The sequence below is a fragment of the Suncus etruscus genome, chromosome 1, assembly GCF_024139225.1.
Source record: "Suncus etruscus isolate mSunEtr1 chromosome 1, mSunEtr1.pri.cur, whole genome shotgun sequence".
NCBI classification, from domain to species: Eukaryota; Metazoa; Chordata; class Mammalia; order Eulipotyphla; family Soricidae; genus Suncus; species Suncus etruscus.
This window is the reverse complement of record NC_064848.1, coordinates 148,017,848-148,044,431: the sequence shown is the minus strand read 5'-3', so window position 1 is coordinate 148,044,431 and position 26,584 is coordinate 148,017,848. Positions and strand designations below refer to the sequence as shown.

Sequence of the window (26,584 nt, the reverse complement as noted above, 5' to 3'; positions counted from 1 at the left end):
TAGGACCAAAAAAAGTAATTTTTATGTATGGAGGTCTATAGAACAATATGCTTTCTGCCTCTGGGACCACAAATCAGTGTCAGAATGTTGCTTGCCAAATGTAAGAAAGGCCCTGAGGGGGGTTGACATACCCACACACATACCCCTGCCATAACTAGAATTCAGGTGATTATTTACCTTAAATAATTCAGAGGCAGTCTTATATTGCTAAGTATAATTTTATTTCAGTTTATTAAACTTGTCCATCTCTTCCGATCTTTTAGTCTATACTCTCTCTATAGCTTTATTTTAATGCATCACTTTCCAGGAATTCCTACTTCCTTTCCCTGCTCAGATTTCATGATCGATCAAATAATTATTTTAAAATACTTCCAACTACAGTGACCTGGAAGATTTTTATCATCTTTCATTTTTCACATTTTATTTGAGGATAAAATTACCTTATAAGTGCAAACACATGTTTTGCACCATATACAGATTTACAATTTCAGAAAAGATGCTCAACAGAAGTTTTGTGCATACTTACATCTGGAAGAGAGGGAAGGTTATAAGGACCTCCCACTGGTGAGCTCAAGTCAATCATAGGTGACCCAAAAGCCTTCCCATCATATCCAGCTGCACTAGTGATGGTGGGACTGGAAGGAGTAGAGGATGTGCTACTGGCAGTTGATGGGGCAGCATGCCCACTGCTGATCTGCCACTGCAGAAGTAGGAGAGAGAAGAAATGTTGCTCATTAGGCCACTGACAGAAAATGCTCACTTAACCCTTCTGGAAACAACATGGAAGTTGAAGACATACACTTGTCAATCAACTTCAGAGTAAAGATAAGATAGAGGGTTAAAAACTTAATTTTTCTTTTGTTCCTACCTGTTTTGTTTTTGGGCCACACCCGGTAACGCTCAGGGGTTACTCCTGGCTATGCGCTCAGAAGTCGCTCCTGGCTTGGGGGACCATATGGGACACCGGGGGATCGAACCACGGTCCGTCCAAGGCTAGCGCAGGCAAGGCAGGCACCTTACCTTTAGCGCCACCGCCCGGCCCTTGTTCCTACCTGAAATTAAGACCCAGCACCCGAGGTCTATCCCTCACCTCTCCTTCCTGTCCCCCTCATTCCTTCTCTCCTTCTCCATCTCCTCTTTCCCTGTCCTCTATACCCCATTCCTCTCATTCCCTTGGCCCTACATCTGTCTCCCCATGTTCCATCTCCATAACCCTGGGACCCTCCAAACAAACAAACAAACAAAAAAGAAGCAGCGCCCATAAAGAAAAAAAAAACAGGAAAACCTCATTTTGTAAAGTGGAACTGCAGCAGATAGACAAACAGCAAAATACTTAACCAATTTAATAAAGTAAAACCTTAGCTGGTACCACTGAAAACCTAGAGATACAAATACTATTTTGTAGAAACTAGTAAGAGTTCGAGTTAGAAGCCTGAAAGAAGAAAGTGGGACAGAAAACAGGATGACTTGTTTTTCTTTGGGGGGAGGTAGGGCCATAACTGGCAGGTGACAGTGGTGCTCAGGAGGCCACATATGGTGCATGGACCTGAAGTAGGTTTGGTGGCATGTAAGGCAGTAAGGTCGTGCCTACTTCTGTATTATTTCTGTGGCCCTGTTGAAGCTCCTAAAGAAGTCTTTAATCTTGGAGACTGATGTAAAGTATGAGGGTCATGGCTCTTGAAGGGCATGTGGCCGACCCCCAATTTGCATGATTCCTAAGTACCACCAGGTATAACCCAGGAGCAGAGAGCCAGCAATAGCTCTGAACAGATGTGTGGCCCCAATATTACTATTAATAATAATAACAAAATAAAATTAATTTCACGTTGCTTTCCTATAAAACCCAAAGCCACACAAATAAGATAAATAAAAAGCTTTTGGTCTTCTCTTCTGTTTTGCCTTTATAACTGCTGCTAGTTTCAGATATATCGGGAGGATAAGCAATGAGTTTTCAATCCTCTACTGTGACTTTAGAAGTTGCTATGTACAAAAAAAAAAAAAAAAAAAAAAGAAGTTGCTATGTACATACTTGTATCACTTTTCCAGTATATATAAGCTCTTAAAGACTTCTGCCATTGAAAAGAGGATAAAGTTTATTATTTAGAGAAAATAAAACTATCCTTGGCCTGAAGAGCAATAGGATCAGCTGGATTAGCCAAGGGGCTTAAGATGACCTCATTCAGTAAAGCACTTAGGTCACCTGCCCTGCTAGGACACAGGTTAGATTACTGACACCCCATGTGGTCTTCAGGAGTAATCCCAAAATGCAGACTCAAGAGCACAGCTGGGTGCTCAAACCCATCCTCTCTCAACCAGCTGAAAAGGAATTCTATCATTCCTGATGTCTAGCAGACTTACTTAGGATAAAAATCTCAACTAGGGGCCAGAGAGATAGCACAGCAGAAGAGTATTTGCCTTGCACACAGCCGCCCGGCATACCATATGGTTCCCTGTGCCTGCCAGGAGCAATTTCTGAGCCCAGAGCCAGGAGTAAACTCCTGAGAGCTGCCGGGTGTGACCCAACGCCCCTCCCAAATCTCAATCTTCAAATTTTAGTCCCAGATAAAACTTTGTTTTATCTTTTAAAAATAATTTCTTCTATATAAACAGGTAATTAATCAGTCAAGAATCATGAGTAAAGTCACATCACATGTCGTGACAACAGACTATCAAGAGACTATTAGAATGACTTAAAAAAACATGAAAATAAATCATCCTCATGTACAGATTTCAAGATCTATGAAAAAGTACAAGGGGGGCTGGAATGATAGCACAGTGGTAGGGCGTTTGCCTTGCACACAGCTGATCCAGGATGGACCTTGGTTTTATCCCCGGCATCCCATATGGTCCCCCAAGCCAGGAGCGATTTCTGAGCACATAGCCAGGAGTAACCCCTGAGCATCACAGGGTGTGGCTCCAAAAACAAAAACGACAAAAACAAGGTAGGGGGCCAAAGAGATAGTATAGTGGGTAGGGCATTTGCTTTGCAAGTAGCTAACCCAGATTTGATCCCCAACATCTCACATGGTCTAAGAGCCTATCAGGAGTAATTCCTGAGCACAGATTCAGGAGTCACTGCAGAACACAGCCAAGTGTAGTTGAAGAGGAAAAAAATACAAGGGCCAGATAGATAAATGAGCACAAGGACAATAAGAAATGTAAATGAGGTTTGTTCCTAGGTTTTGGCACCAAACCAAACAAAACAAAACAAAAAAAAATGCAAATGAAGGTATTTTTCCCCTGTATAATTGTTATACTTGGAAATTTACATACTAAATTATAGAGGAAAAGCAACTAAAACTTTCAAAACTATGCAGAGAAAAAATTTTTCCAAATAGAGTATCACTTATACGTATGTTACACATATAAAGTGAAAGTTTCTAAATGATTTTCAATGATCTAATTCATGTATTCCATTGAAAAACCATTTATTTATTTATTTATTTATTTATTTATTTATTTTAGTTTTTGGTTCACACCCAGCAGTGCTCAGGGGTTACTCCTGGCTTTCTGCTCAAAAATAGCTCCTGGCAGGCACGGGGGACCATATGGGACACCGGGATTCGAACCAACCACCTTTGGTCCTGTATTGGCTGCTTGCAAGGCAAACGCCGCTGTGCTATCTCTCCGGGCCCTGAAAAACCATTTAAAGGGGGCCAGAAAGATAGCAAAGCCGTAGGATATTTGCCTTGCACACAGCTGATCCAGGACAGATGGTGGTTCAAGTTCCAGCATCCCATATGGTCCCGAGCCTGCCAGGGGTGATTTCTGAGTGCAGATCCAGGAGTAACCCCTGAGCAACGCAGGGTATGAACTCCTTCCCCCCAAAAAAAACTTAAAAAAAAAAAAAAAAAGGAAAAAGAAAAAAAAAAGCCATTCAAGGAATCCTGTAAGTGTATACAGAATTTCACTATGTATGTTCCTACCTTCAGAGCTACCCCTACCCAGCATCTCTTTCAGAACAGATTAAGTCTTTTGGCCACACATGGTGGTGCTCAGGGCTATGCACTCATGGAACCCTGAGAACTTGGGTCTTCCAGGTCTGCAGAATGTTAGGCAATAACAATACCCGTTGTACTATATATGGTCTCTAGAAAGATGTGAATTTTATTTAAAATACTTAAAACATCATTTAAGAAAATTTGGTGATACTATAGCAAAGTCAATCTATTATACACATACACTATATATAAAATTTACAACAGGGGCCAGAGCAATAACACAGCGGTAGGGCATTTGACTTGCATGTGGCTAACCCAGGACAGACTTGGGTTCAATCCCCGGCGTCTCATATGGTCCCTCAAGCCAGGAGCGATTTCTGTGTGTATAGCCAGGAATAACCCCAAGTGCCACTAGGTGTGTCCCAAAAATCAAAAAAAAAAATTTTTTTTAATTTACAACAAAATTTTAAAATCATTTGATTAATATATCACAAAAATTACATCATATCCTACTCTGAAATCGGTAAGATCTTAAGCTGGAAAGATGTCTGACACAAGTGAATACGACAAAGTACTGAGAAGACAACTTTTTAAATCACTTTTCTCAGCAGGGTATATGCAGCTCAGAAAGAGCACATGCTTCATCTAAGTGCCTGGGCTTGAATCCAGGCACCACATACTAAACAAAGGCCCTTTCTCTTGTAATCAAATCCTTAAATAACATGTGTTTACAAGGCAAAATTAAAATAGTTTTTGCTCTTCACGACCACAGGTTGAATCTAAGAATTCAACATGAGAAGTAAATCAAGCAACTGAGGAGAGAAATTAGATGTATGTATATATAAATATACCTGTTTTATGGCTTGTTGAGCCAAGAAAGCCATTTGTAAGGGGTTGGGCTTTACTGTTTGTCGTGGCATATTCTGGCTTGGTGGAAATCTCAGTTGTTGAGGATGAGAAGGAAGAACTGGTCCATTGGGTTTGGGGTTGTGATTTTGAAAATTTATCAAACGTGGAGGGGGTTGCTGGGGAAAAAAAATACACCAATTCAGTAACAATAATTACCTAAAAGATAACACTGAGAACTTCATATTGTAAATGTTTATAGAAAACACTGGCATGATAAGACCTTTATTAAACGGGGGAAAAATAGATTTCAAGAAGTTAATGTAGGTAGGAATGAGCCTTGAAAGAAACTGTACTGAATAGACACAATGGTAAGTCAACCCTTGCTTAATAACCTTCTAAGTCTCTGATGACCTATGTTTTGTGATGGTTCTCGAATCATTCACAGGTTGAGTAGCACTATCATTTACTGAACATGTCTTGACTGCTACTTTGTGTTCTACATGTGTCAACTTATTTAAACTTCAAACTTATTCAACTTATTTAAACATCAAAAAAAATCCTATGAAACAGTCTCTGTAATGGACAAATGAAAAAAACTAAGGCTGATAATTTATTTGTCCAAGCCAAAAAAAAAAAAAAAAAAAAGGCAGTCCAAAATGAAACTCATCTGCTCTGGCTCCAATATTTGGATTCATAATGTATACATCATCAGGGATGGAGTGATAGCACCGCAGTAGGGCGTTTGCTTGGCATGCTAACGAACCAAGACCAGACTGGGGTTCAATCCATGGCATCCCGTATGGTTACCCTGAGCCTGCCAGGAGTAATTTCTGAGTGCAGAGCCAGAAGTAACTCCTGAGTGCTGCCAGGGGTGGCCCAAAAACCAAAAAAGATATACATTATCAATAATGCAAAGTTGATGATAATAACATTTAAGATGAATATTTTTCTTTTGAGATCAACTAAATACCACACATTATAAGGATTTTAAAAATTCTTATTTCATTACTATCTTTCCATTATCTTATAAATGGAAAGCTTAGATACTTGAAAAAAGTGACATTACGTATAGGGCACCTCAAAGACTTTAACCCAAATTATATTACTACCGATAGTTTTTGAGTTTAGATGGCAGCTAACTATGGTACTACTTAAATTTAAGAGGATGAGGTCCCCTATAAGAGAACAAAATGAGAAGGAAACCCTTCAAGTACAGCAATGGCTGATTACAGGATAGGGAAAGGGCAGGCAGGTAGCAAGCCTACTCTGTTCATAAATGCTAGTCCTTGAAACTAAAACCAGTGTTCTAAACAAGGTTATCATTAATTCTAACATATTCTCTTGACCTCTGACAACTTACTGCAAAGTAAATATTTCTTTTCAAGTTCTCTTAACTGTATATGATTTAGAACTTTTCAGACAGGAAACTTTCCTTCTAGATACACAAGAGCATTGAAAGTAAGAAATTAATAAGACAGTATAGTCCATTTTGGAATTTGCTCTCCTTTTATCTAAGAGATGTTTGGGAGCAGTGGGGGTTCTCCTAAGAGGTGCTCAAGAGGCCTGGGGTCACTCCCAGCAAGGATGCAGAGCTGCTTGATGCTGGGGCTTACCTGGGCCACCTTGCAATGCTTAGAAATACTGGGGGATCTTTGGAATTGGAAGTCAAACATGAATCTACAGCATGCAAGACATGCACTTTAGCTACTATTATCATCTCTATGATCCTGAGGAATTTTTGGTAAACTGGAGAAACACATAAAATGGTCTTTAATGACAATTAAGTAGTTATAGAAGGCTTTTCATTTTGATTTGTTACCTTAGTCTCATCCCTATCCAGACTGAGGTTTATAAATAGATTCTGTCAAGAAATAATACTTAATGTGAGTAAGGTACTCTGAGAAATCAGTGTGATAGTTGACTAAATATCAACAGTTGCCACTGAGGAAACCATAGACTTGTAAAATGTAAGGTAACCCTCCCACCCCATCTTAGACCTATGATAGGGGAGGCTATTTGGCTATTCAATTAATATGTAAGATGCGGGCATAAACAAATAAAAGATTACTGAGTGAATAAGAAACTGATACAGAGTGGGAGAGATAATAAAGCAGATAAGGTGCTTGCCTTGCATGTGGTATACCCAGGTTCATTCCTGACACCCCATATGTTCCTCCAAGTTTCACCAGGAGTGATCCCTGAGTACAGAGCCAGGAGTAAACTCTAAGCACTGCTGGGTGTGGCCCCAAAACAAAAAAGGAGCAAAAGGAAATTGACACATAATCTTATCCTTTATTTTCATTCTACGTACCTATTAATATTATAGGCTTTATTCTAAACTCACAATTGTGTATGTTCATGAAGGATGAAGATCCTTCCAATCATTACTCACTATTAATAACAATGTATACTTTATATATTAGAGTATATACATAAAAAGAAGTGAGAACCATTGGTGTGAATCATGTAGAAGCTATTATCTAGCAAATTTTGACCTATCCATTGGAATATAGTCAAGTGTTACTTTTATAATAAAACATCAGGTTTATGTCGGTCATATAATTTCTTTCCATCAACAAAATAATGCAGATCACATGATTAATCTTTAGAGTAAATGAAAACAGTAAACAATCCTGTAAGTGATTTTTTACAGCTATTTTTAAAATTTACCTAAATCCCAGTGACAAAGTTGAGATTAACCTGCACACCCTATAAAGCTTACATGGTGGGAAACTAATAACAGAGAACAGCAGGGCAATGTAAAAGTTTATAGGAGAGGGCAGAGCATTTTATTGTGATGAGTGAAAAATGTGAATATCTAAGTATACAGCAAAAAGCAAAGAAAAGGTGTGAAAGAAGGTCACTGAAAAATAAAATAGTATAAATAATGGCCCAAAATGTGAAAACTGTAAGTGGAAAACAAGGTTATATAATAGATTATACACTTTATATTATATATGAAAATCCTAGAGTAAAACATTACAGATCAAAATCAAATTTCTAAATAACCAAATTAAAGACCCAGTAGGTCACTTCCGTTTTGTCTTTGCTTACATAACTGAGGCTGTACCAGCCACACAGTAGCTACTAATGGCACCATTTCTCAATGAAACCACATTCAGCACAAATACGTTTTTATATTAATAAAACTAGTAGGGGCCGGGCGGTGGCGCTAGAGGTAAGGTGCCTGCCTTGCCTGCGCTAGCCTAGGACGGACCGCGGTTCGATCCCCCGGTGTCCCATATGGTCCCCCAAGAAGCCAGGAGCAACTTCTGAGCACATAGCCAGGAGTAACCCCTGAGCGGCACAGGGTGTGCCCCAAAAACCAAAAAAAAAAAAAAAAAAAAAAGACTAAAACAATAAAAAAAAAAAACAAAACTAGTAAATATAAGCAATGTACTTAAGTTACCAGATAACCATAGGAAGACATTATACTCCTAAATAATTCTTTATTTGATATAAATATGTATAATGGGGTCCTCAAACTACGGCCTGTGGGCCACATATGGTCTACTGAAGACATTTATCCGGCCCACTGGGTGTTTTTGCAGCCAACGCCTGTCTTCCTTAGCCGCTAACTCATCCCAAGCCCCGGAAACTACGCCTGCCCAGTAGGGCCCGACTGTGAAAAATTGTGAGTGCTGCCTGTGTGTGTCTGTCTACTATCCTGTTGCATGAACCTCTTGGGAGTGGGCCGAAAAGAGGCTCCAGAAAACTCGCTCTCCCAGTGGCCAATTCTGGGCGGAACGCCAAGGAACTGCTCCATAACGTAAAAACCGGCTATGCTTTGCAGAAGCCCCTGTTTGTGACGTCAGGCTGGGAAAATCCACGAAACTACGCCTGCCCAGTGGGGCCCGACTTTGAAAAATTGTGAGTGTTGCCTGTGTGTGTCTGTCTACTATCCTGTTGCGTGAACCTCTTGGGAGTGGGCCGAAAAGAGGCTCCGTGCGCTCTTTCTAAGAAAAGAACACCATCACAACAAGAAGAAAAAAATCACACTAAGAACTGTGCTGGATCACTGAAGTCCAGCATTTCTCTCTGGACTGTCTTCTCTGCTCTGCTGCGTGCCTGGGCCTAAGATTTGATCCTGGGCCGGGCGGTGGCGCTAAAGGTAAGGTGCCTGCCTTGCCTGCGCTAGCCTTGGACGGACCGCAGTTCGATTCCCAGGTGTCCCATATGGTCCCCCAAGCCAGGAGCAACTTCTGAGCACATAGCCAGGAGTAACCCCTGAGCATTACCGGGTGTGGCCCAAAAACCAAAAAAAAAAAAAAAAAAAAAAAAAAAAGATTTGATCCTGTGTGAGGCTTTATCCACAGAGGACTCCCCTACCTTGGAGGCAAGTCGACCCATCCAGAAAGGGCGGAGCCAGAGGAGTGTGCTGCCTGCATCATTTAGCCAATGAATACCACCACAACACGTAGAAAAACCCACAATACAAGTGTGACAATGGGGAAACAACGCAGGCCAGCACCAGACATAGAGAATGAAGATGACAATTCTGATGACCAGATAATGACCAACCAACTAATCAACCTCTCAGATAAGGACTTTAGACTAGCAATATGGAAGATGCTCAACGAACTCAAAGAAACCATGGATCGAGTTGAACAGAACACTAATAGAACCAAGAAAATATGAAGACAGAAATCACAAAACTCCAAACTGAAATAACATGTCAACTAACTCATCCCAGGCCCCAGTGCACGAGTGTAGGATGTGCAATGCACTCTTCGACTCCCCCCTTCTGTAAGTCTCTGGACTCCTCAGCCTCAGGTAAGGGTTCTCAAACTACGGCTTCCCAAAAACAGGCTTATAGTTTCATTCGAAATACTGGTAAGCTTGTTGATTGAACTTTACTTGGTCTTCATTTTAAATATTGTGACCCAAAAAACAAAAAACAAAGAAAAAGGCAAAGGAAAAAAAAAAACAACCACCAACCAACCACAAAACACTCTGGTCTCTTATTTGCTCCAAATGTCTAAAATTCAATGTAGCTTTTTTTAAAATACTGCATCTCTACAAAGAATGGCTAGCTGATGTATCAGTTGTTTTGAAGCACTAAATGGTATATAATTTTTCAAATCAGTCACAGGCATAATTTATATAGGAATAAAATCATTATCATGTTACTATTTGGAGATAACAAAAAGAAGAAAATAGATAAATCAAGTAAATCATTAAACCTCTGAGATTTAAAAACTAACAGTTATATCAGCATCACTAATATGATAAATCTTTATGAACTCATATTAAAATTATAGATATGGATGTTTGGCTATTTAAGAGCTACTAAATACAATTACTGTAATTATCAAAGTTAGGACAAGCCTGCTTCCAAATTTACCTGATGAGAGATGGAAGGTTGCTGGATGGGCCCCTGCATTCTAGGGTTTGGTAAACCCACAGGTGCTGGCCTCCGTTGCACCTGTTGCCTCTGAGCCATTACCTGTTGCTGCATATGCTGGAGTCGTAATTGAGCTAGGCTGATCTGTGTTGGGAACTTGGATAACTGGTTTGAAGATAAACCACCTGGTGGCTGTGAATTCTGTTCCACGACAGGATTCTGCTTAGGCATTTGTGGCTGACTCTCTTTATCTTCAATTACTAAAGAACCTAATGAAAGAGAAAAGGTTAAGTTCTAAAGCTTTTCTGAACTTCAGAAATATCACAAACTTTTTTGGCCTAAGGAACCCTATTATATTTTAAAATATAAAACACCCCCAAAGAGTTCGTTTTTTTATGGGTTATCAAAATTTACCATTCTAGAAATTTAAATGAGAATTTAAAAGAGTATGCTAGTGGTGGCACTAGAGGTAAGGTGTCTGCCTTGACAGCGCTAGCCTAGGATGGATCGAGGTTCGATCCCCCGGCTTCCCATATGGTCCCCCAAGCCAGGAGTAACCTCTGAGAATTACCTGGTATGGCCCAAAAACAAAAAAACAAAAAAAAGAGCATGCTAATTAACTTGAAAACATTAAGTTTGAAAACAATATTCGCAAAACAAAAAGCTTATTTATAAAAATAAAAACATTCAAAAAATGAGTGACATTTTACATTTACAAAAGAAAAAAAAAACTCTTTAAAAGAGTTGAACTAAGAGCTGAACTCATGTTTCTTTCATTCTAGGCCACCCTGGGAAATGCTCAGGGCTTATTCCTGGCTCTGTGCTCAGGAAATCTTATTTGGTGTGCTGGGGACCATATGGATACCAAGGATCAAACCCAGGTTGGCTATGTTCAAGGCAAACACCCTATCTGCTGTTTTATCTCTTTAGTCCCTTGTATCTGTTTCTGCATTAGACACCATAATATGGTTTTAAAAGTTTAAATCCCTGAAGAAATGTTGACCATACACAAATATGTAGCTGGAGAAGGGATGCCTGTCTGATTCTATGAAGGTGTCTCAAACTACAATCTAAGAACTGCAAGTTATAATTACTATAGTAAAACACAAAAAACCTAATAATGGTTCAATAATCAAATTATCTATTTTTAATTAATAAATGTAAGCAACTTGCAGCTTCAAATTCTTTACAACTTCACAATACACTTATTGTCAGTTCTGACACAATAATATAACATAAAATATCTTTGAGTTTAAAGGTGACATAGAAGAGGATGAATCAAAGTATAAGGAGAATCTTTTTATGATTTTGGTTTTTTTTGACTACACCCAGCAGTGTAGAGGGGTTACTCTTGGCTCTGAGCTAAGAAATTACTCTGGGCAGTCTTGGGGGCCATAGGGGATGGTGGGGATTGAACCCAAGTTGGCTATGAGCAATGTAAACTCCCTACCCACTGTGCTATTGCTCCAGTTCTATAAGTAGAATCTTGATCTCTATAACTCAATGAAACATTTCAAATTTACTAAGCATAGTTTTTAAAAATACGCTAAAATTCACTCACTACTTACTGTGTTGGGTACTGTAAGTCAATCTTTATATATTCTTGTTAAAGTAACTTTTACAGGTAGATGATCTAATTCAGAGACTGAACAACTTATCTGAAACTAAACACAGCCTAACGAAACACACATCCTGCTTTTCTCCTGAGAAAAACATCCCAAGCTTAAGTCCTGTTTTTCCTTTAGACTTAGAGTACATAACAGAGTACTTATCCAGTTTTTTGCCTTTTCATGTTTTCCTCCTAACCTGATTGGCTGAGACATATTATAAATATCCTATACCCACCTAATTAATATAAAGTAAATTGGAATTAATCCCCCCCCCCCCCCCAAAGTGGCTTGTGGATGGTTTTTGAAGTTGTGAGTTCTCTACTTGCCTGGGATCTGATCTCACCAAGCTCATTTACACTTACCCAGTGATCAAAACATTAACCAAATATTCATCTAGATAATTTTTTTCTCTTGTACTCATCTATTTTCTTGGAAGTCATGTATAAAGTGTGGAAAACCTGCCTCTTTGGAAATTAAAAAAATAGATCTCAAAGTAACAATTTACAGATTTTAAGCCATAGCTCTGAAAATAATGAATACTGCTTAACATTACCAGAGGTTGAGTTAACTCTTTTACAAAAAAGGAGATGCTGTTTTATTTATGCTAATTTATCTAAAATCATATCACACACACACAAATCTACATCAGGTGGACTATGCTTTATTTAATGTTAGCTTGTGAAACCTATCTCTATACAACTAGTAGGGTGAATATATAATGTGACACTTTCTCTAGTAGTAGGGTGGGGTGTTGGATGAAAGAGTGTTATCTGCTTCATAATAATGAATTCTTTTTAGTATATAATGCAAAGTGTGTATAATTGCAGTTGTCTGTTATATATCAATAAATATATGGCTATATGGAGACCTGTAAGGTTTCTAATCTGACCTTTAGGGGTTATCTTTTTATCACATTTTTTTTTTCTTTTTGGTTTTTGGGTCACACCTGGCAGTGCTCAGGGGTTACTCCAGGCTCTATGCTCAGAAATCGCTCCTGGCAGGCTCGGGGGACCATATGGGATGCTGGGATTCGAATCACGTCTTTCATCGTCTAAGGCAAACGGCTTACTGTTGCGCTATCTCTCCGGCCCTAATCACATTTTCTTTAGGGATACTTTTTGTTCTTCCCTTATATGAATGTTAGCCTAAGGTAAAAGAAATCAACTACATGATGATACTGAAACCAAGTCAATGACAAAAAATACTGTCTTATAAAAAGGACATAGTGATTGGTATTGGTGAGGAATGTTTTGTGAAAATTTTTAAGTTTTTATTTCTATGTGAGAAATAAAGAAAAAAGACAAAAATAATTTTCTCTTTTTGGATGTTGGGTCACACTCAGCAGCTCTCAGGGGTTACTCCTGGCTCTGCACTCAGAAATTGCTCCTGGCAGGCTTGGGGGACCATAAGGGGATCGAACCTTGGTCCATCCTGGGTTGGCAGCGTGCAAGGCAAAATGCCCTACAGCTATGCTATCGCTCTGGCTCCAATAAAAAAAACTTAATTCAGCAAATAAAGCTAACACAGTAAGCTTTAAACTGTTAAGATCTTGGGGCCGGAGAGATAGCATGGAGGTAAGGCATTTGCCTTGCATGCAGAAGGACGGTGGTTTGAATCCTGGCAACCCATATGGTCCCCCCAGCCTGTCAGGAGCGATTTCTGAGTGTAGAGGAGTAACCCCTGAGCGCTGCTGGTCATGACCCCCCCCCCCCAAAAAAAAAGTTAAGATCTTGTTACATTTGTGTGCATATTATATTTTGCTTAGAAGCTTAAAAAAACCTGTGAAATTATTACCTAAAAGTCAGAAGAAAATGAAAAGTGTTCCCTGACAAGAAAAGAACAAATAAAGTATTTGGTGACTGATGAATATGTTTACAAGGTAAATAAACCAGTAACAGTATGATAAGTACTATTTCAATAAACGGATTCTAAATATTAAAACTCCTATATATGTTAGATTACCCATTGCTTTATCCAAAACAAAGATCATCTCTGGTCCCTTTGTATCTGTTTGTTTACAACTTGGTTTTACCACAAAACAGATTACTTTACTTGTAAACTTGAGTGGGACTGGCTCAGGATAGCCTGATACTTGTCCTTATTCCCACCCCCAACCTGGGGGTGTTCTCTATACTCAAAAACAAACAAACAAACAAAAACCCACAGATCTGGCAGGCAGCTCACACTTTATATGAGGTAGAAGATTGCCATACTACCTGTGTTTCACCCTAAACCTGGTTTGCATTATTTCATGTGTAACCCTGCTTCAGACTTGTTCACCTGGGATTGGAAATATGGCACATGGGGTGATTTTATAGTAATCATGAATTTTTTTCCCCATGGCTAGTCAAGTGAAGCAGTGGAAGTAATCATGAATTCTATCAACCCATTCTGGTAAATTGAAATTCACTTGGTACAAGTCAGATTTCATTGGAAAAAGAATTTCCAGGCCCCAGAGTCCTGAGTCAATCAATAAAAAGGATGTATTACATCAATATATCGCTAATATATCCATTCATTTCATATACACAAACATTAATGAAATATTACTAAAAATTACATGTGCTTAAATTAAAAGAAAATAATAAAGAACACTTTGAGAGTAAAAGGGTAAACTTTTCTTGAATGTCACTGGGGGCTGCTGGAGCAATAGCACAAGGTATTTAGCTTGCATGTGGCTGGTCTAGGTTTAATCCCTGGTATCGCATATGGTCCCCCGAACCGGCCAAGAGTAACACAAATGCTGCCAATGTGGTCCAAAACCTAAATGCCCCAAACCCAAGAAATTTCACTGCCAGGGACTGAACACAGGGCACAAAATGTTCTGCTATTCATACTCCCAGCCTAAAGAATGTATTTTTGAGTAATGTCATAATCATAAGAGTTCCCCAGAGAAAATAAAGCACAAAATATCCTACCTAAATTGAGAATATTTTGAGCCCAGAAACTAGGATCACAGTGAAACTGGATGGTATTGTTGGTCACTGGGGAAGCATCACACCTTGCTCGAAGTAGGTACCGTAACCGGTATGTAATCTAAAGAAAGGAGAAAGTCAATAAAAAATAAGTCCCTTCCAGACAAACAAGTCACTCAGAACCTGGTAAATACACATATAAACAGTCTCTGGTAGGTATGCCAACACAAAGCACAGTAAATTGTAAAAGTGTACAGTTTTCTCTCAAAACCAGGTAAAAATCTGAGTATACTATATTATTGATATTATAACTGAAGAATCAAGGTGGCTGAATTGGGAGAATTTTTGTTAAGCTGAGTCTACTGAGAAAACTCATCTAAAAGCCCCGTAATAAGATATCAGGTTCTATCAAATCCCAGACAAATTTGGGAGAGGAGCTCTTGTTTGAGAACAAGTGAGACTAAGGCATTGTAGTCAGACTGATTATGAGAAGGAGAAAAAAGTACTGATTTCAACTGGTGGGTTCTCTTGAGGGGGGTTGGGTCAAATCTCAGACCTGCCAAAGCCTTGGCAGTTGCTCCTACAACCCATAGTTACCACTAGGTCAGTGGCTGAAATTCACCAAATTACCACTGATCTCTAAAGATATGTCTAATTGACCAGAACTCCAGATATTTATTTTTTGGACTGAGAACTCTGTCGTCTTCTGTAGGCAGCCTCCCCTCATCCTTTCACAGATACTTTGGTGACTAATTCCAAATTGGCAGTTATGTCAGACACAGATCCTGGAATTCATGGAGCGCACAGCCACTATGGGGCACCTCCAGATTTTTCATATTGACTCCCCAGTAAAAATAAACCAGATAAGATGTCAAAGTAGCATAAGCCACCTATGGTCACAGAACCAATAATACAAACAAAGCCAGTAATAGTAAACAAACAGGGGCTGGAGAGATAGCATGGAGAAAAGGCATTTATTTGCCTTGCATGCAGAAGGACAGTGGTTCGAACCCCGGCATCCCAAATGGTCCCCCGAGCCTGCAGGAGCCATTTCTGAGCGCAGAGCCAGGAGTGACCCCTGAGCACCAGCAGGTGTAACCCAAAAAACAAAACAAAAAAGTAAACAAACAGCATAGTAAACCTTTAGACAATGACTTAATTATGCCATTGTGAGATCCTGCTGGGGGGGGGGGGGCCCAAGCTTAGGGGTGGATTGGTGTGTAACTGGAGACATAGCGGAAGGAATCCCACTGGTGGTGGGAATGGTGTTGGAACATGGAATTCGAGAAATACCTGTAACACATGGTGTTTAAATAAAAGTAAAAACAAATAAAACTAGTGTTAAAAAATAAAATAATACTGTTTTTAAGGGATTAAGGATCTTGGAAAGATGGGTGAAGTCTGCGTTGTCCTGTCAAGCACAACCTCCTCACTTTAGAGATCTGGTTTATGGCAGTAACACTGCACAGTCCTGAGAATAGAGGCCAACAGCAGATGGTCTATAGTCAATGACTATCTTTTGTGAGGATTTTAGTTCCCTATAAAGAATGAGGGGTGAAGGGAAGGTGTCCTGCCACATGCAGCAAATGACTACTTTAAACCTCTTTTCTCTTTTTAAACTCCTAGAATTTCTTCCTCCATTTTCAGTTCAGTCATTGGTTTTGCTTACTATACAGAAAAGAATGGGACATCTTCCTCTATCAATCTATCATTGTCATTATTCTTTCCTGTTACAGAAGATCAAATGGCTAACATCTAGCTCAAGACAATCTTTCCACTGTGCAGTAGTGCCTTAGCACTCGTCTTGACAAAAATGGCTCAGCAATTTTCACCATGCTTTATGCTTTCCATTTTATCAATCAACATACAGATATGCTTTAACTTTTCCTAGCAGAAAACAAGTATATTGGTTCCTTTTCTCCTGCCATCAATACTCCATTTTCTACTTTAAACAGCACAACTCTTTAATAAAAAAAAATATATTTATTGTCTTCCATTCCTTTCTCAATCTTCCATTCTTTCTAGGTCTAATCCTTTCAACACATTCAAGAAGCTTTTCAAAAAAGTTGCTACATGGAAATAGTGTCTCTTGGAAACATTCATGCACATAGTTGCAACACACTATAATCTGAGGGTCTTTCATTTATTTAACCTGTAACTGTTTTTCAACTCTAACCCTAGTTTTAGATTTCAATGAAAAACTGGTAATAGGGCTGGAGCGATAGCACAGTAGTAGGGCATTTGTCTCGCAAGCAGCCAAACCAGGCTTGATCCCCAGCATTCCATGTGGTTCCTCGAGCCTGCCAGTAGCGATTTCTGAACACAGAGCAAGGAGTAACCCCTCAGCAACGCCGGCCGGGTGTGGCCCAAAAACCAAAAAGAAAAGAAAAAGAAAAAAGAAAAACTGGTAATGAACTTACCAATAAAACCCCGTTTCTGCTTCTTGCTACTGCAACACATAGCACCACTGCTCATTGTAATCTCTCAGCCTTCCACATGCAGTATGAAACTCAAGATTGCATTCAACAGTAGTCTCTTCTGAATCCATACTTTATTTAGTGATTTCATCCAGTCTCATAGCTTAAATGATTCCTTAATCTATTCTTAGCTCTCTCTTCTGAGCCTAATTTCTAAAAGGGAACTCCCGATATTTCTCCTAAGCTATGTTTTTAACTCCCCATCTCAATAGTAGATAACACGTGCCCATTTTCTGGGTTGTCTTGTCTTCACACCCTTCATTCCTGTCTCACATCCTATTCAAGATATAGACAATCCTACCAATTTTTCCATTAGCTCAACCAACTATTGCTACTGCCCTGGAAAAGTTATCAAATTGCAGCACCTTCCTTTTCTCTAGTCCTTAATTACCTACATTTTAGTCTCAGAAACCAGAGTGATTATGTTTAAATACAAATCAGATGTTGTCATTAAGACCCGTTCAATTATTTTTATTTGACACCTATTAAAATGCAAAATGTTTATAATGAAGTATGGGCTTGTTTATACATTTTCTATAATTCTCAAGAACTTTACATTACTTTTCATAATCAGGTTCATTCCCTCTGTTCCATCCTTCTGTAAATCGTCATGGTGTTCAGTCAACTCCCATATTACAATGTGTGTGCTCTGACAAAATTCTCTCTCCAAATATCTCTCTGGTTTACTTCCACATGTTCTCTAAGTAGCTACTTAAATATCATCCATTTTCTTCAGAATTCTGGTCCCATACAATTCATCCTGAACCCTGTCCTTAAATTTTTTTTAAAGAGCATTTAATGTTTTGAATTCCTCAAAAACAGAAATTACTTATCTTTCCTGTCTCCTTAGACAGGACCGTTAGAACAGTAATGGTATCGACAGCAAAAACTCAAGTAAGTAAGGGCTGAACAAATAGGCTGCCTCAATCACTAAATTACCTTAGCTATAAAAAACATTTTGACTAAAAAGTTAACTCATCTGGGGACTTTGTAGAATACAAGGCACATGGTTCAGCAACAACACATAGTTGTTTAAATTTTGCTCCTTTTCTTAATATTTTGTATGCACTACTAATTTCCTTTTACAGAATATCCTTCTGATTTGGATCATAGCTGTTACAGGCTGAATGAGCTAGAAACTAAGAGAATTCATGGTGTCCCCTTTAGGAAGGTGGGTGCAGGAGTTGGTGATGGGAACAAAGACCAAAGGTTTGGAATTGAGCTTGAATCTTAACCTGTTCATTGAAAGTTATAGAGAATATTTAAGCGGGATGTTTTTTGACAAGCCATTATGGATTTCTGCGGTGTATGAAAACTCACACCTGTTTTTCTGAAAGGTTAAAGATTATACTTCCGGGTCTGGAGAGATAGCACAGAGGTGTTTGCCTTGCAAGCAGTCGATCCAGGACCAAAGGTGGTTGGTTCGAAACCCGGTGTCCCATATGGTCCCCCGTGCCTGCCAGGAGCTATTTCTGAGCAGACAGCTAGGAGTAACCCCTGAACACTGCCGGGTGTGACCCAAAAAAAAAAAAAGATTATACTTCCTTGTTAGCAAAAACTTATCAGCATATTCTGTTTGACCTATAAATTTCTTTATAGTAATCAATCCACAGGCATTTTATTGAGGATTACAATATTCCTATATCCTCAAAAGGACAGAAGGGAGTTTCTGCTTGATGCAGAGGCTTTCCTGGGATCTAATGAACAAGCTTCCTTCCATTAACAGCTCAGTTTTACTCATAAGCCATAGCTTGTTGAAATATGAAACAGTTTCTAGTCATGGAAGTGGTCCTTTCTTGAGGCCCTGTCTCAGTTAGCCATGTTGGGATCATTGCCTCTGTCACATAATTGGCTACCTGTGCCTTCCCCTCAGCAGGCTGGCTTATTTTTAGTTTCCTCTAAACTGGGGCTGTGACACATTAGCCAGTGGAGCACAGGGGTCACTCTTAGGAGTGCTCAGGGGACATGATGTGTTGCAGAAAATCAGACCGGGCTAGTTAAGACAACACTATCCGGCAGTCTTTTAAGCCTCGTGACAAGCAGTAGGAATGAAGTTTGGGTTCTTGTACATTCTTACAGGCTGTTAGATTCCATAAAATGTCAGTAGTATTTCCCTCTGGAATACTGTTAAAGAATATAGTTTAAAATGCCAACACTCTTAAGTTCTTTAGTCTTTCCCAGACATTCGTTTCCCTAATAAAGACCTCAGGTCAAGTTTACAAACAGTAGTACCATCCTTTAGTGTGGACTTAATAAAAGCATATTTCTTACTGACTAGATTAACGTTCTCATCAAGAATAGCACATATATGGGCCGGAGAGATAGCATGGAGGTAAGGCGTTTGCCTTTCATGCAGGAGGTCATCGGTTCAAATCCCGGAGCCCCATATGGTCCCCCGTGCCTGCCAGGAGCAATTTCTGAGCCTGGAGCCAGGAATAACCCCTGAGCACTGCCGGGTGTGACCCAAAAAAAAAAAAAAAAAAAAAAAAACCACAAAAAAAAAAGAATAGCACATATATTATGTGCGCTTCTCAGTGCATCAGATATGAAAACACAATGTCCATTTCTTCCAATATTAATCCTTAAAACCGTGTGATTTACAAAACTTACTACTTTTACCCTCTAATATTTTGCGAACAGACACCTAGGTTTTTAAGACAATGGACTCTTCAATCCTCTTCCTACCACATTAGCAGCTAGCAATAAATTTGGTTGCTGTTACTCTCATCCAAATGCAAGCAGCCAGAGATTCTCTACTTAACTGTGTGTTCCTCACTTACTACTTCATAATCTCTGGCTGCTGCTCTCTTGCCCTGGTGATTCCTTGTTGTGTATGTAAATATTTTAGGGGATTATTATGTTACTGACCCTACCCTAAACAAACTGGGGAATTGTTGTATATGTAAATATTTTAGGGGATTATTATGTTACTAACCCTACCCTGATCAGTGATTGTGCCCTACCCTAGGGTGTGACCTGGCATTCTGCCCCCACCCTACAGTGGTACCTGATTCTGCTTCCACCATTGGGTGGTACCTGATTCTGGGGGATAAAACAAGGGTCTGTGGAAGACAAGAGGCTTTTGGCTGGAACTTATGCTGAGTCTTTGGACTTCAGTCTTGTCCACCGAATAAAGCTAATATTTCCACAAGCTTGACTGTCTGCAAGCTGTTTACCCGCCGTTTCACCTCAGAACCGTCGGCTGGACAGGGTGGCAGACGCGTGCTCTGAGCTGGAGGGTAAAGACCTCATCCTCCATCCCTCCATCAGTCAACTTCTTCAGGGGCTGACTTGCAACAATTCCTTAACTCTATTCTGATGCAATGAGGCTCATTGGTCATTCCTACACTGCTCAGGAGACAATGTGGTACTGGGGATGGAACTTGGCCTCCTGTATACAAAGCCGTTAGCACTAGTGCTTTGAACCATCTCGCTACCTCTTGATCTTTTTTATAAAAAAGAAAAATCTCTTCTCCTTTAGGCATACTACACTGGCTTAGAACTTTGAATATATTATTTTAGCAAGGTATTTAGCAAAAACAAACCCCCAAATTAGAAATACTAATACTTCACTGAAAGAAACCTAGCTTTATCTAAGTAACTAAGAAGCACTTGAACATAATCTACCTGAAGTTAGAAAAACCAGAATTTACAACCCAGATAGCTATTATCTGTTCATTAGTTGTGACAAGATCTAAAAAAAATAAAAAATAAAAGAGGAGACAGATTAAGGTGATAGTATTGCACATGTCCCCAGGTACTGCCGTTAATGACCACTGAGCATAGTCCTGAGTACCACCACACCAAGTACGGCACCAAACCATCCTTGAGCCTCCAAAATGCAGACCAATATGCCTCATGAACAGATGTGTACATCTTCAACAAAATCTCAGTGAACTTAATTCAACTATATCAAGAGGATCATATGCCATAATCAAAATGAATCAATTACAGGGATGCAAGAATATTTCAATAGAAGCAAATCCATTAGCATCATAGACCATTTTCAAGTAAAGGAAAAATAAAAATCATAATCGTATCATAGTACAAAGCGTAAGGTGCTTGCCTTGCATGGGGCCAACAAGATCCATCCCTAGCAACATAAAAGGTTTGCTGAGCACTGCCAAGAATGATCACTCAGAGCAGAGCCAAGAGCAAGTATCTAAGTAGGGCTAGGCATTGTTCCCCCCAAAGCATTAAGAACTCAAGAGACTGAACACATGCTTGACAAAAGAGGTCTGGGTTTGATCCCTGGGACTTCATGGTTTTTCCAGTACCACTGTGGGGTAAATCCTAAGGACCACCAGTAGTAGCCCCAATACTAGAAACAAAAGTTTAAAAAGAAAACAAATTTAGACAAGTTATCTTCCGAGGTCTAATCTTAGTACCGTGCATAGCTCCAAGCAGTGTCAAAAGTCAAATCTGAGCACAAGGACAGAAGTAAGCACCTGAGCACAGTTGGGAGTCCACCAAAACATACTCATCCAAAACGAAGGGGAAAGCCTTTAAATTACATGAGGGAAGCATGGGCTCAATCCCTGCACTGGTAGTCATGAAATCAAAACAGGAGTAATCTCAAAACCGAAAGTTAAGTTACTTTGGTTTAAAAGACTGTAATGTTTTAGGGGTTTATTGTCACATTTCTTTAAAGGTATGCTACTGTCCTATACCTACCACCAGATTTTGGCAGGAGAGATGACCTGATACCTCATTTTTTCGTCACTAATCTTTCCCTAGACTTCTATAGATTAAACATAAGGAAACAAGTTCTTATCCTTGAGATATATAAAATCTAATGATTGAGGCCAGAGATAGCACATCTGGAAGATGTTTGTCTTGCATGCAGTGATCCAGGACAGACCTTGGTTTGATCCCCGGCATCCCATATAGTCCCCAAGGCAGAAGCGATTATTGAGTGCAAGACCAGGAGTAAACCCTGAGAGTCGCCAGGTGTGACCCCCAAAATGAATAAAATCTAATGATTTATGGTAAAATATTAAATTAAACATATAATCAACAGTATGTAAGACACAGACAAAAGAGCTTTGTAAACACAAAAGGGACAATTGCCAAAAAATAAAAAAGCTGGGGCCAGAGAGCACAGTAGTAGGGCGGTTGGCGGTTTGCCTTGCATGTAGCCAATGCAGGATGGACAGTTGATTCCAATCCAGGCATCCCATATAGTCCCTAGTGCCTGCCAGGAGCGATTTCTGGGCACAGAGCTAGGAGTAACCCCTGAGCACTGCCGGGTGTGACCAAAAAACAAAAACTAACAAAACAAAACAAAACCTGAACTGATAAGACTCTTAAATATTTGTTATTCAGAAAAAGCATTCTAAGAAAGGTAGCTAGTCCCAGCCAAAATATTAGTAGGTATTCTGAGTTTTGCTGATTAGAATTGAGGAGATACTCTAAAGAAGTCTTTGAAATATAAAAGAGAAGAAAGATGGTGAGAGGAAAATGAAAGATCAGAGAATTCCTTTGTGCTACTTCTATCTTGTTTCCAAATCAGTACTTTTTTTTTTTTTTTTTTTGGTTTTTGATTTTTGGGCCACACCCTGCGGTGCTCAAGGGTTACTCCTGGCTATCTGCTTAGAAATTGGGGGGGACCACATGGGACGCAGGGATTCGAACCAACCACCTTAGGTCCTGGGTCGGCTGCTTGCAAGGCAAACACCGCTGTGCTATCTCTCTGGCCCCCAAATCAGTACTTTTACAAAAATATCTAGAGCTCGTTAAAAGATTGTCTATATTTATTTTTATAAAAGAATGTCTATATTTAACTATAGTGCACTTGATCTTAGCAAATGGTAGAGAAGCAATTGTGTTTGACTCTATTGATCTCTCTTTTCGCATTAATTTCCTTCTAAATAAGGAAAGGATAAAAAAAAAGTATGTTTAGGGTTAGGGATACATACAGCTTTAGCAATAAAGCACCTGCATTGTGTGTGTGTGTGGGGGGGGAGCTAGGTTTGAAAGTCAAATAAAAAATAAAAACAAGTAGTGTTTAATAGGTAGAACCCAAGAAAATAAAACTGTCAAAAATGTTTTGAAACATCTTAAAGATCTTCTATTTATTTTTTGCCATACCCAACTTGGTTTAGTGGTTACTCCTGGCTCCATGTTCAGAAGTCACTCTGACAGGGTTCAGGGGACCATATACCATGTGGTGAATGGAATCAGATAAGCTTTATGCAAGGCGAGTGCCTTACCCTCTGTCCTTTCTCTAAAGACTGAACTTCTGAAAGGACTTGTTTTCTATTGACTAAAGCTCTTATAGAAAAAGAGGGGGGGGGGGATGGGAAAATGACTCAAAGGATCAGAGCTCCTATCATGCATATGGAGCCTATGGAACCTAACTGACCCTCGACAAGCTAGGAGTGACCCTAAAGCACTGAATTGGGAGTAAACCCCAAATACTGCCAAGAGTTCCCTGCGAACAAAACAAAATAAAAGCAAAAAAAATTATAAAGAATTGCAAACCAAGCTTGAAATTTTAGGTTTTATAGGCATTTAATTTTCTAAATAAGTGAAAATTAGTAAAGGATAAAGTCAGTAAACACAGATATATTATAAGAGCTAAGAATTCTGATGAAGGGGCTGGGCGGTGGCACTAGAGGTAAGGTGCCTGCCTGCCTTGCCTGCGCTAGCCTTGGACTGACCAACTTCTGAGTGCATAGCCAGGAGTAACCCCTGAGTGTCGCTGGGTGTGGCCCAAAAACCAAAAACAAAAAAAAAAAAACAAACAAAAAAAAGAATTCTGATAAAAAGGAGCCGGAGCGATAGCACAGCAGTAGGGCATTTGCTTTGCACAAAGCCGACCTGGGACACCCCATTGAATTCCTGGGATCCCATATGGTCCCCCAAGCCTGCCAGGAGTGATTTCTGAATGCAGAGCAAGGAGTAACCCCTGAGCACCACTGGGTGTGGCTCAAAAACAAAACAAAAATAGAATTCCGATGAAAAATCTTACAATGCATTTCAATTTTTCTAGATTGAAAATCATTCAAATAAAAATATAGCCAAATTATTTTATTAACCACATTAACTACAACTAGTGATATATAAAATCTGCTGGGATTCCATGGTTTTAAATTTTAGCAAAATGAGAATCAGAAATATTTGTTCTTTGTAATTCACTTTATATATATATTTATATATATGTATATGTATAATATGAATGTCATCTTATTTCAAAAGATCACTTTCTGGATTACCATATTACAAGCATGAACAAATCAGAGAAAACAGGGGAAAGAGAGACAGTATAAAGGTTTAGACGCTAGTCTTGCATATGATGTGATTTGACTCTCTTGTTCAAACCCTAACCCCTAATCTAGTCCCCGGAACACTAAGAGTGATATCCTGGGGCAAAAAGATGGGGTAAAGGGCAGACTGATAATACAGCAGGTAGAGCACTTGATTTATTCATGGTTGACCTGGGTTCAATCCCTTGCAGCAACATATGGTCCCCAGAGCCCATCAGGAGTGATCATTGAGTGCAGAGATAGCAATCAGTCCTGAGCACCACCTGTTGTGACCTCAAAGCAAAGTCCCTTTCACAGCCAGGTATGCCCCTCCATGTCCAGCCCCTCCCAATCAAAAAGTTATAGATTTCAGTAATTTCACTATCTGTTATACACACATACACAAAACCCAACAGCTTCTTTTTCTTAAGAGGCCACACCTGGCAGTGCTCAGGAATCACTCCAGTTAGGCTTGGAAAAATGATATGGAATGCCAAGGATCAAGCCTGGGTCAGCTGCATGCAAGGCAAGCACCCCCACCTACTATACTATAGCTCTGGCCCCCTTTTAGTTTTGAGCCACACTTGATAATACTTTGGGCTTGCACTCAATTATAGGGAACATATGTAGTGCTGGAACATGGGTCAGCGACATGCACAATAAGTAGCTATACTTTAAATATTCTTTTTTTTTTTTTTTTTTTTGGTTTTTTTGGGCCACACCCTGTGACGCTCAGGGGTTACTCCTGGCTATGCGCTCAGAAGTTGCTCCTGGCTGCTTGGGGGACCATATGGGACGCCGGGGGATCGAACCGAGGTCCGTCCTAGGCTAGCGCAGGCAAGGCAGGCACCTTACCTCCAGCGCCACCGCCCGGCCCCCTATACTTTAAATATTCTACTTATTCTATCTTACCAGCCTCTTGCTATACAGTAATGCTGTACTGCTGCCACTGGAAACAGCCCATTTAGAAAAATGCATGACATGTTCCAACTGTTTAGAAAGTCCAGCTACTTCTTGTTGTTGTTGCATAAGTTTTGTGCGATGGTCCTTTGCAAGGCTCTGAAAAGAAGCATTTCAAAATTAATTCTATATAACATGTTTAATTGTTTTAAGAAAATACACCTGCTAGTGATCGTGGTTTATTCCTGGTGATGCTTGGGAGATCATATGTGGTGCGAGAGTTTAAAATAGGATATATATATATATATATATATATATATATATATATATATATATTGGAAAATCGCTCCTGGCAGACACGGAGGACCATATGGGATGCTGGGATTCAAACTACCATCCAGCCTGCATTGGCTGCATGCAAAGCAAACGCCCTACTGCTGTTTTCTTGCTATTTTCTCTCTCTTCTCCCCTCCCCCCCCTCATGCAAAGCAAATGCCCTACTGCTGTTTTCTCTCTCTTCTCCCCTCTCCTCCCCCCCACCAGCATCCTAAATCAACCAAATAGGGGTTAAAGCAATTGTTCAATGTGTTTGCCTTACACCAAATTTTATCCTTGGTATTCCATATGGCCTCCCAAGCAATGTCAGGAGTAAATCCTGAGTGAAATGATAGTCTAAAATTAATGCTGTTACACTGCAAAATGGACTTATAAACTTTTGCTTGCTTGTTTTTAAAGTAAAGGAAGTTTATTTCTGAAAAAATAAAGAGGAGAGAAGTAGATATAAAGAAATCAGGCTTCCCCAGAGTGGAAGAGCCAAGGTCCACATCCCAAGAATGGGTGTAAGGACTTTTCCCCAAAATAGGTAAATTAGCCCTAAAATAAGAAAGTACATATCTCAAGAAAAGATGTGGGCACCTGGATTTATTTATTTTTTTTCTTTCTTCTTCTTCTTCTTCTTTTTTTTTTTTTTTGGTTTCTTGGTTTGTGGACCATACCTGGCGGCACTCGGGTTACTCTGGATCTTCGCTCAGAAATTGCTCCTGGCAGGCTCAAGGGACTCTGTGCTTTTACTCTCAGGGCAATGTTTGCTTTTAAAAACCCTGGAAGTGTTTTGTGTTTCTGGGTTTCTTGACAGACTGAACAGGCTTGGCAATAGTTTAAAAACTTGGAAGAACTCACTGATGTAACAGTCTGGGTCTGGTGGCCAGTGTGCTATTTGTAGGGGGGGTTGGGGAGGAAGACTTGAGTACCATTTCAATTTCCGGCTTTTAGTTTGTGTGTGTAGATTTGCAGGGAGGGAA

General features: G+C 39.6%; 1 protein-coding gene across 1 annotated transcript in view; it reads right to left on the bottom strand.

Annotated features, from left to right (window-relative positions):
- Positions 1 to 26,584, bottom strand: part of TRIM24 (tripartite motif containing 24) — a 93,710-nt gene that overhangs the window by 19,704 nt on the left and 47,422 nt on the right. Inside the window, exons 7-11 of the mRNA XM_049782649.1 lie at positions 25,296 to 25,442; positions 14,663 to 14,780; positions 10,135 to 10,403; positions 4,793 to 4,966; positions 527 to 700 (exon numbers count right to left, since the gene is read on the bottom strand). Coding sequence (XP_049638606.1) covers positions 527 to 700; positions 4,793 to 4,966; positions 10,135 to 10,403; positions 14,663 to 14,780; positions 25,296 to 25,442 — 882 coding nt within the window. The remainder of the gene's footprint in view (positions 1 to 526; positions 701 to 4,792; positions 4,967 to 10,134; positions 10,404 to 14,662; positions 14,781 to 25,295; positions 25,443 to 26,584) is intronic.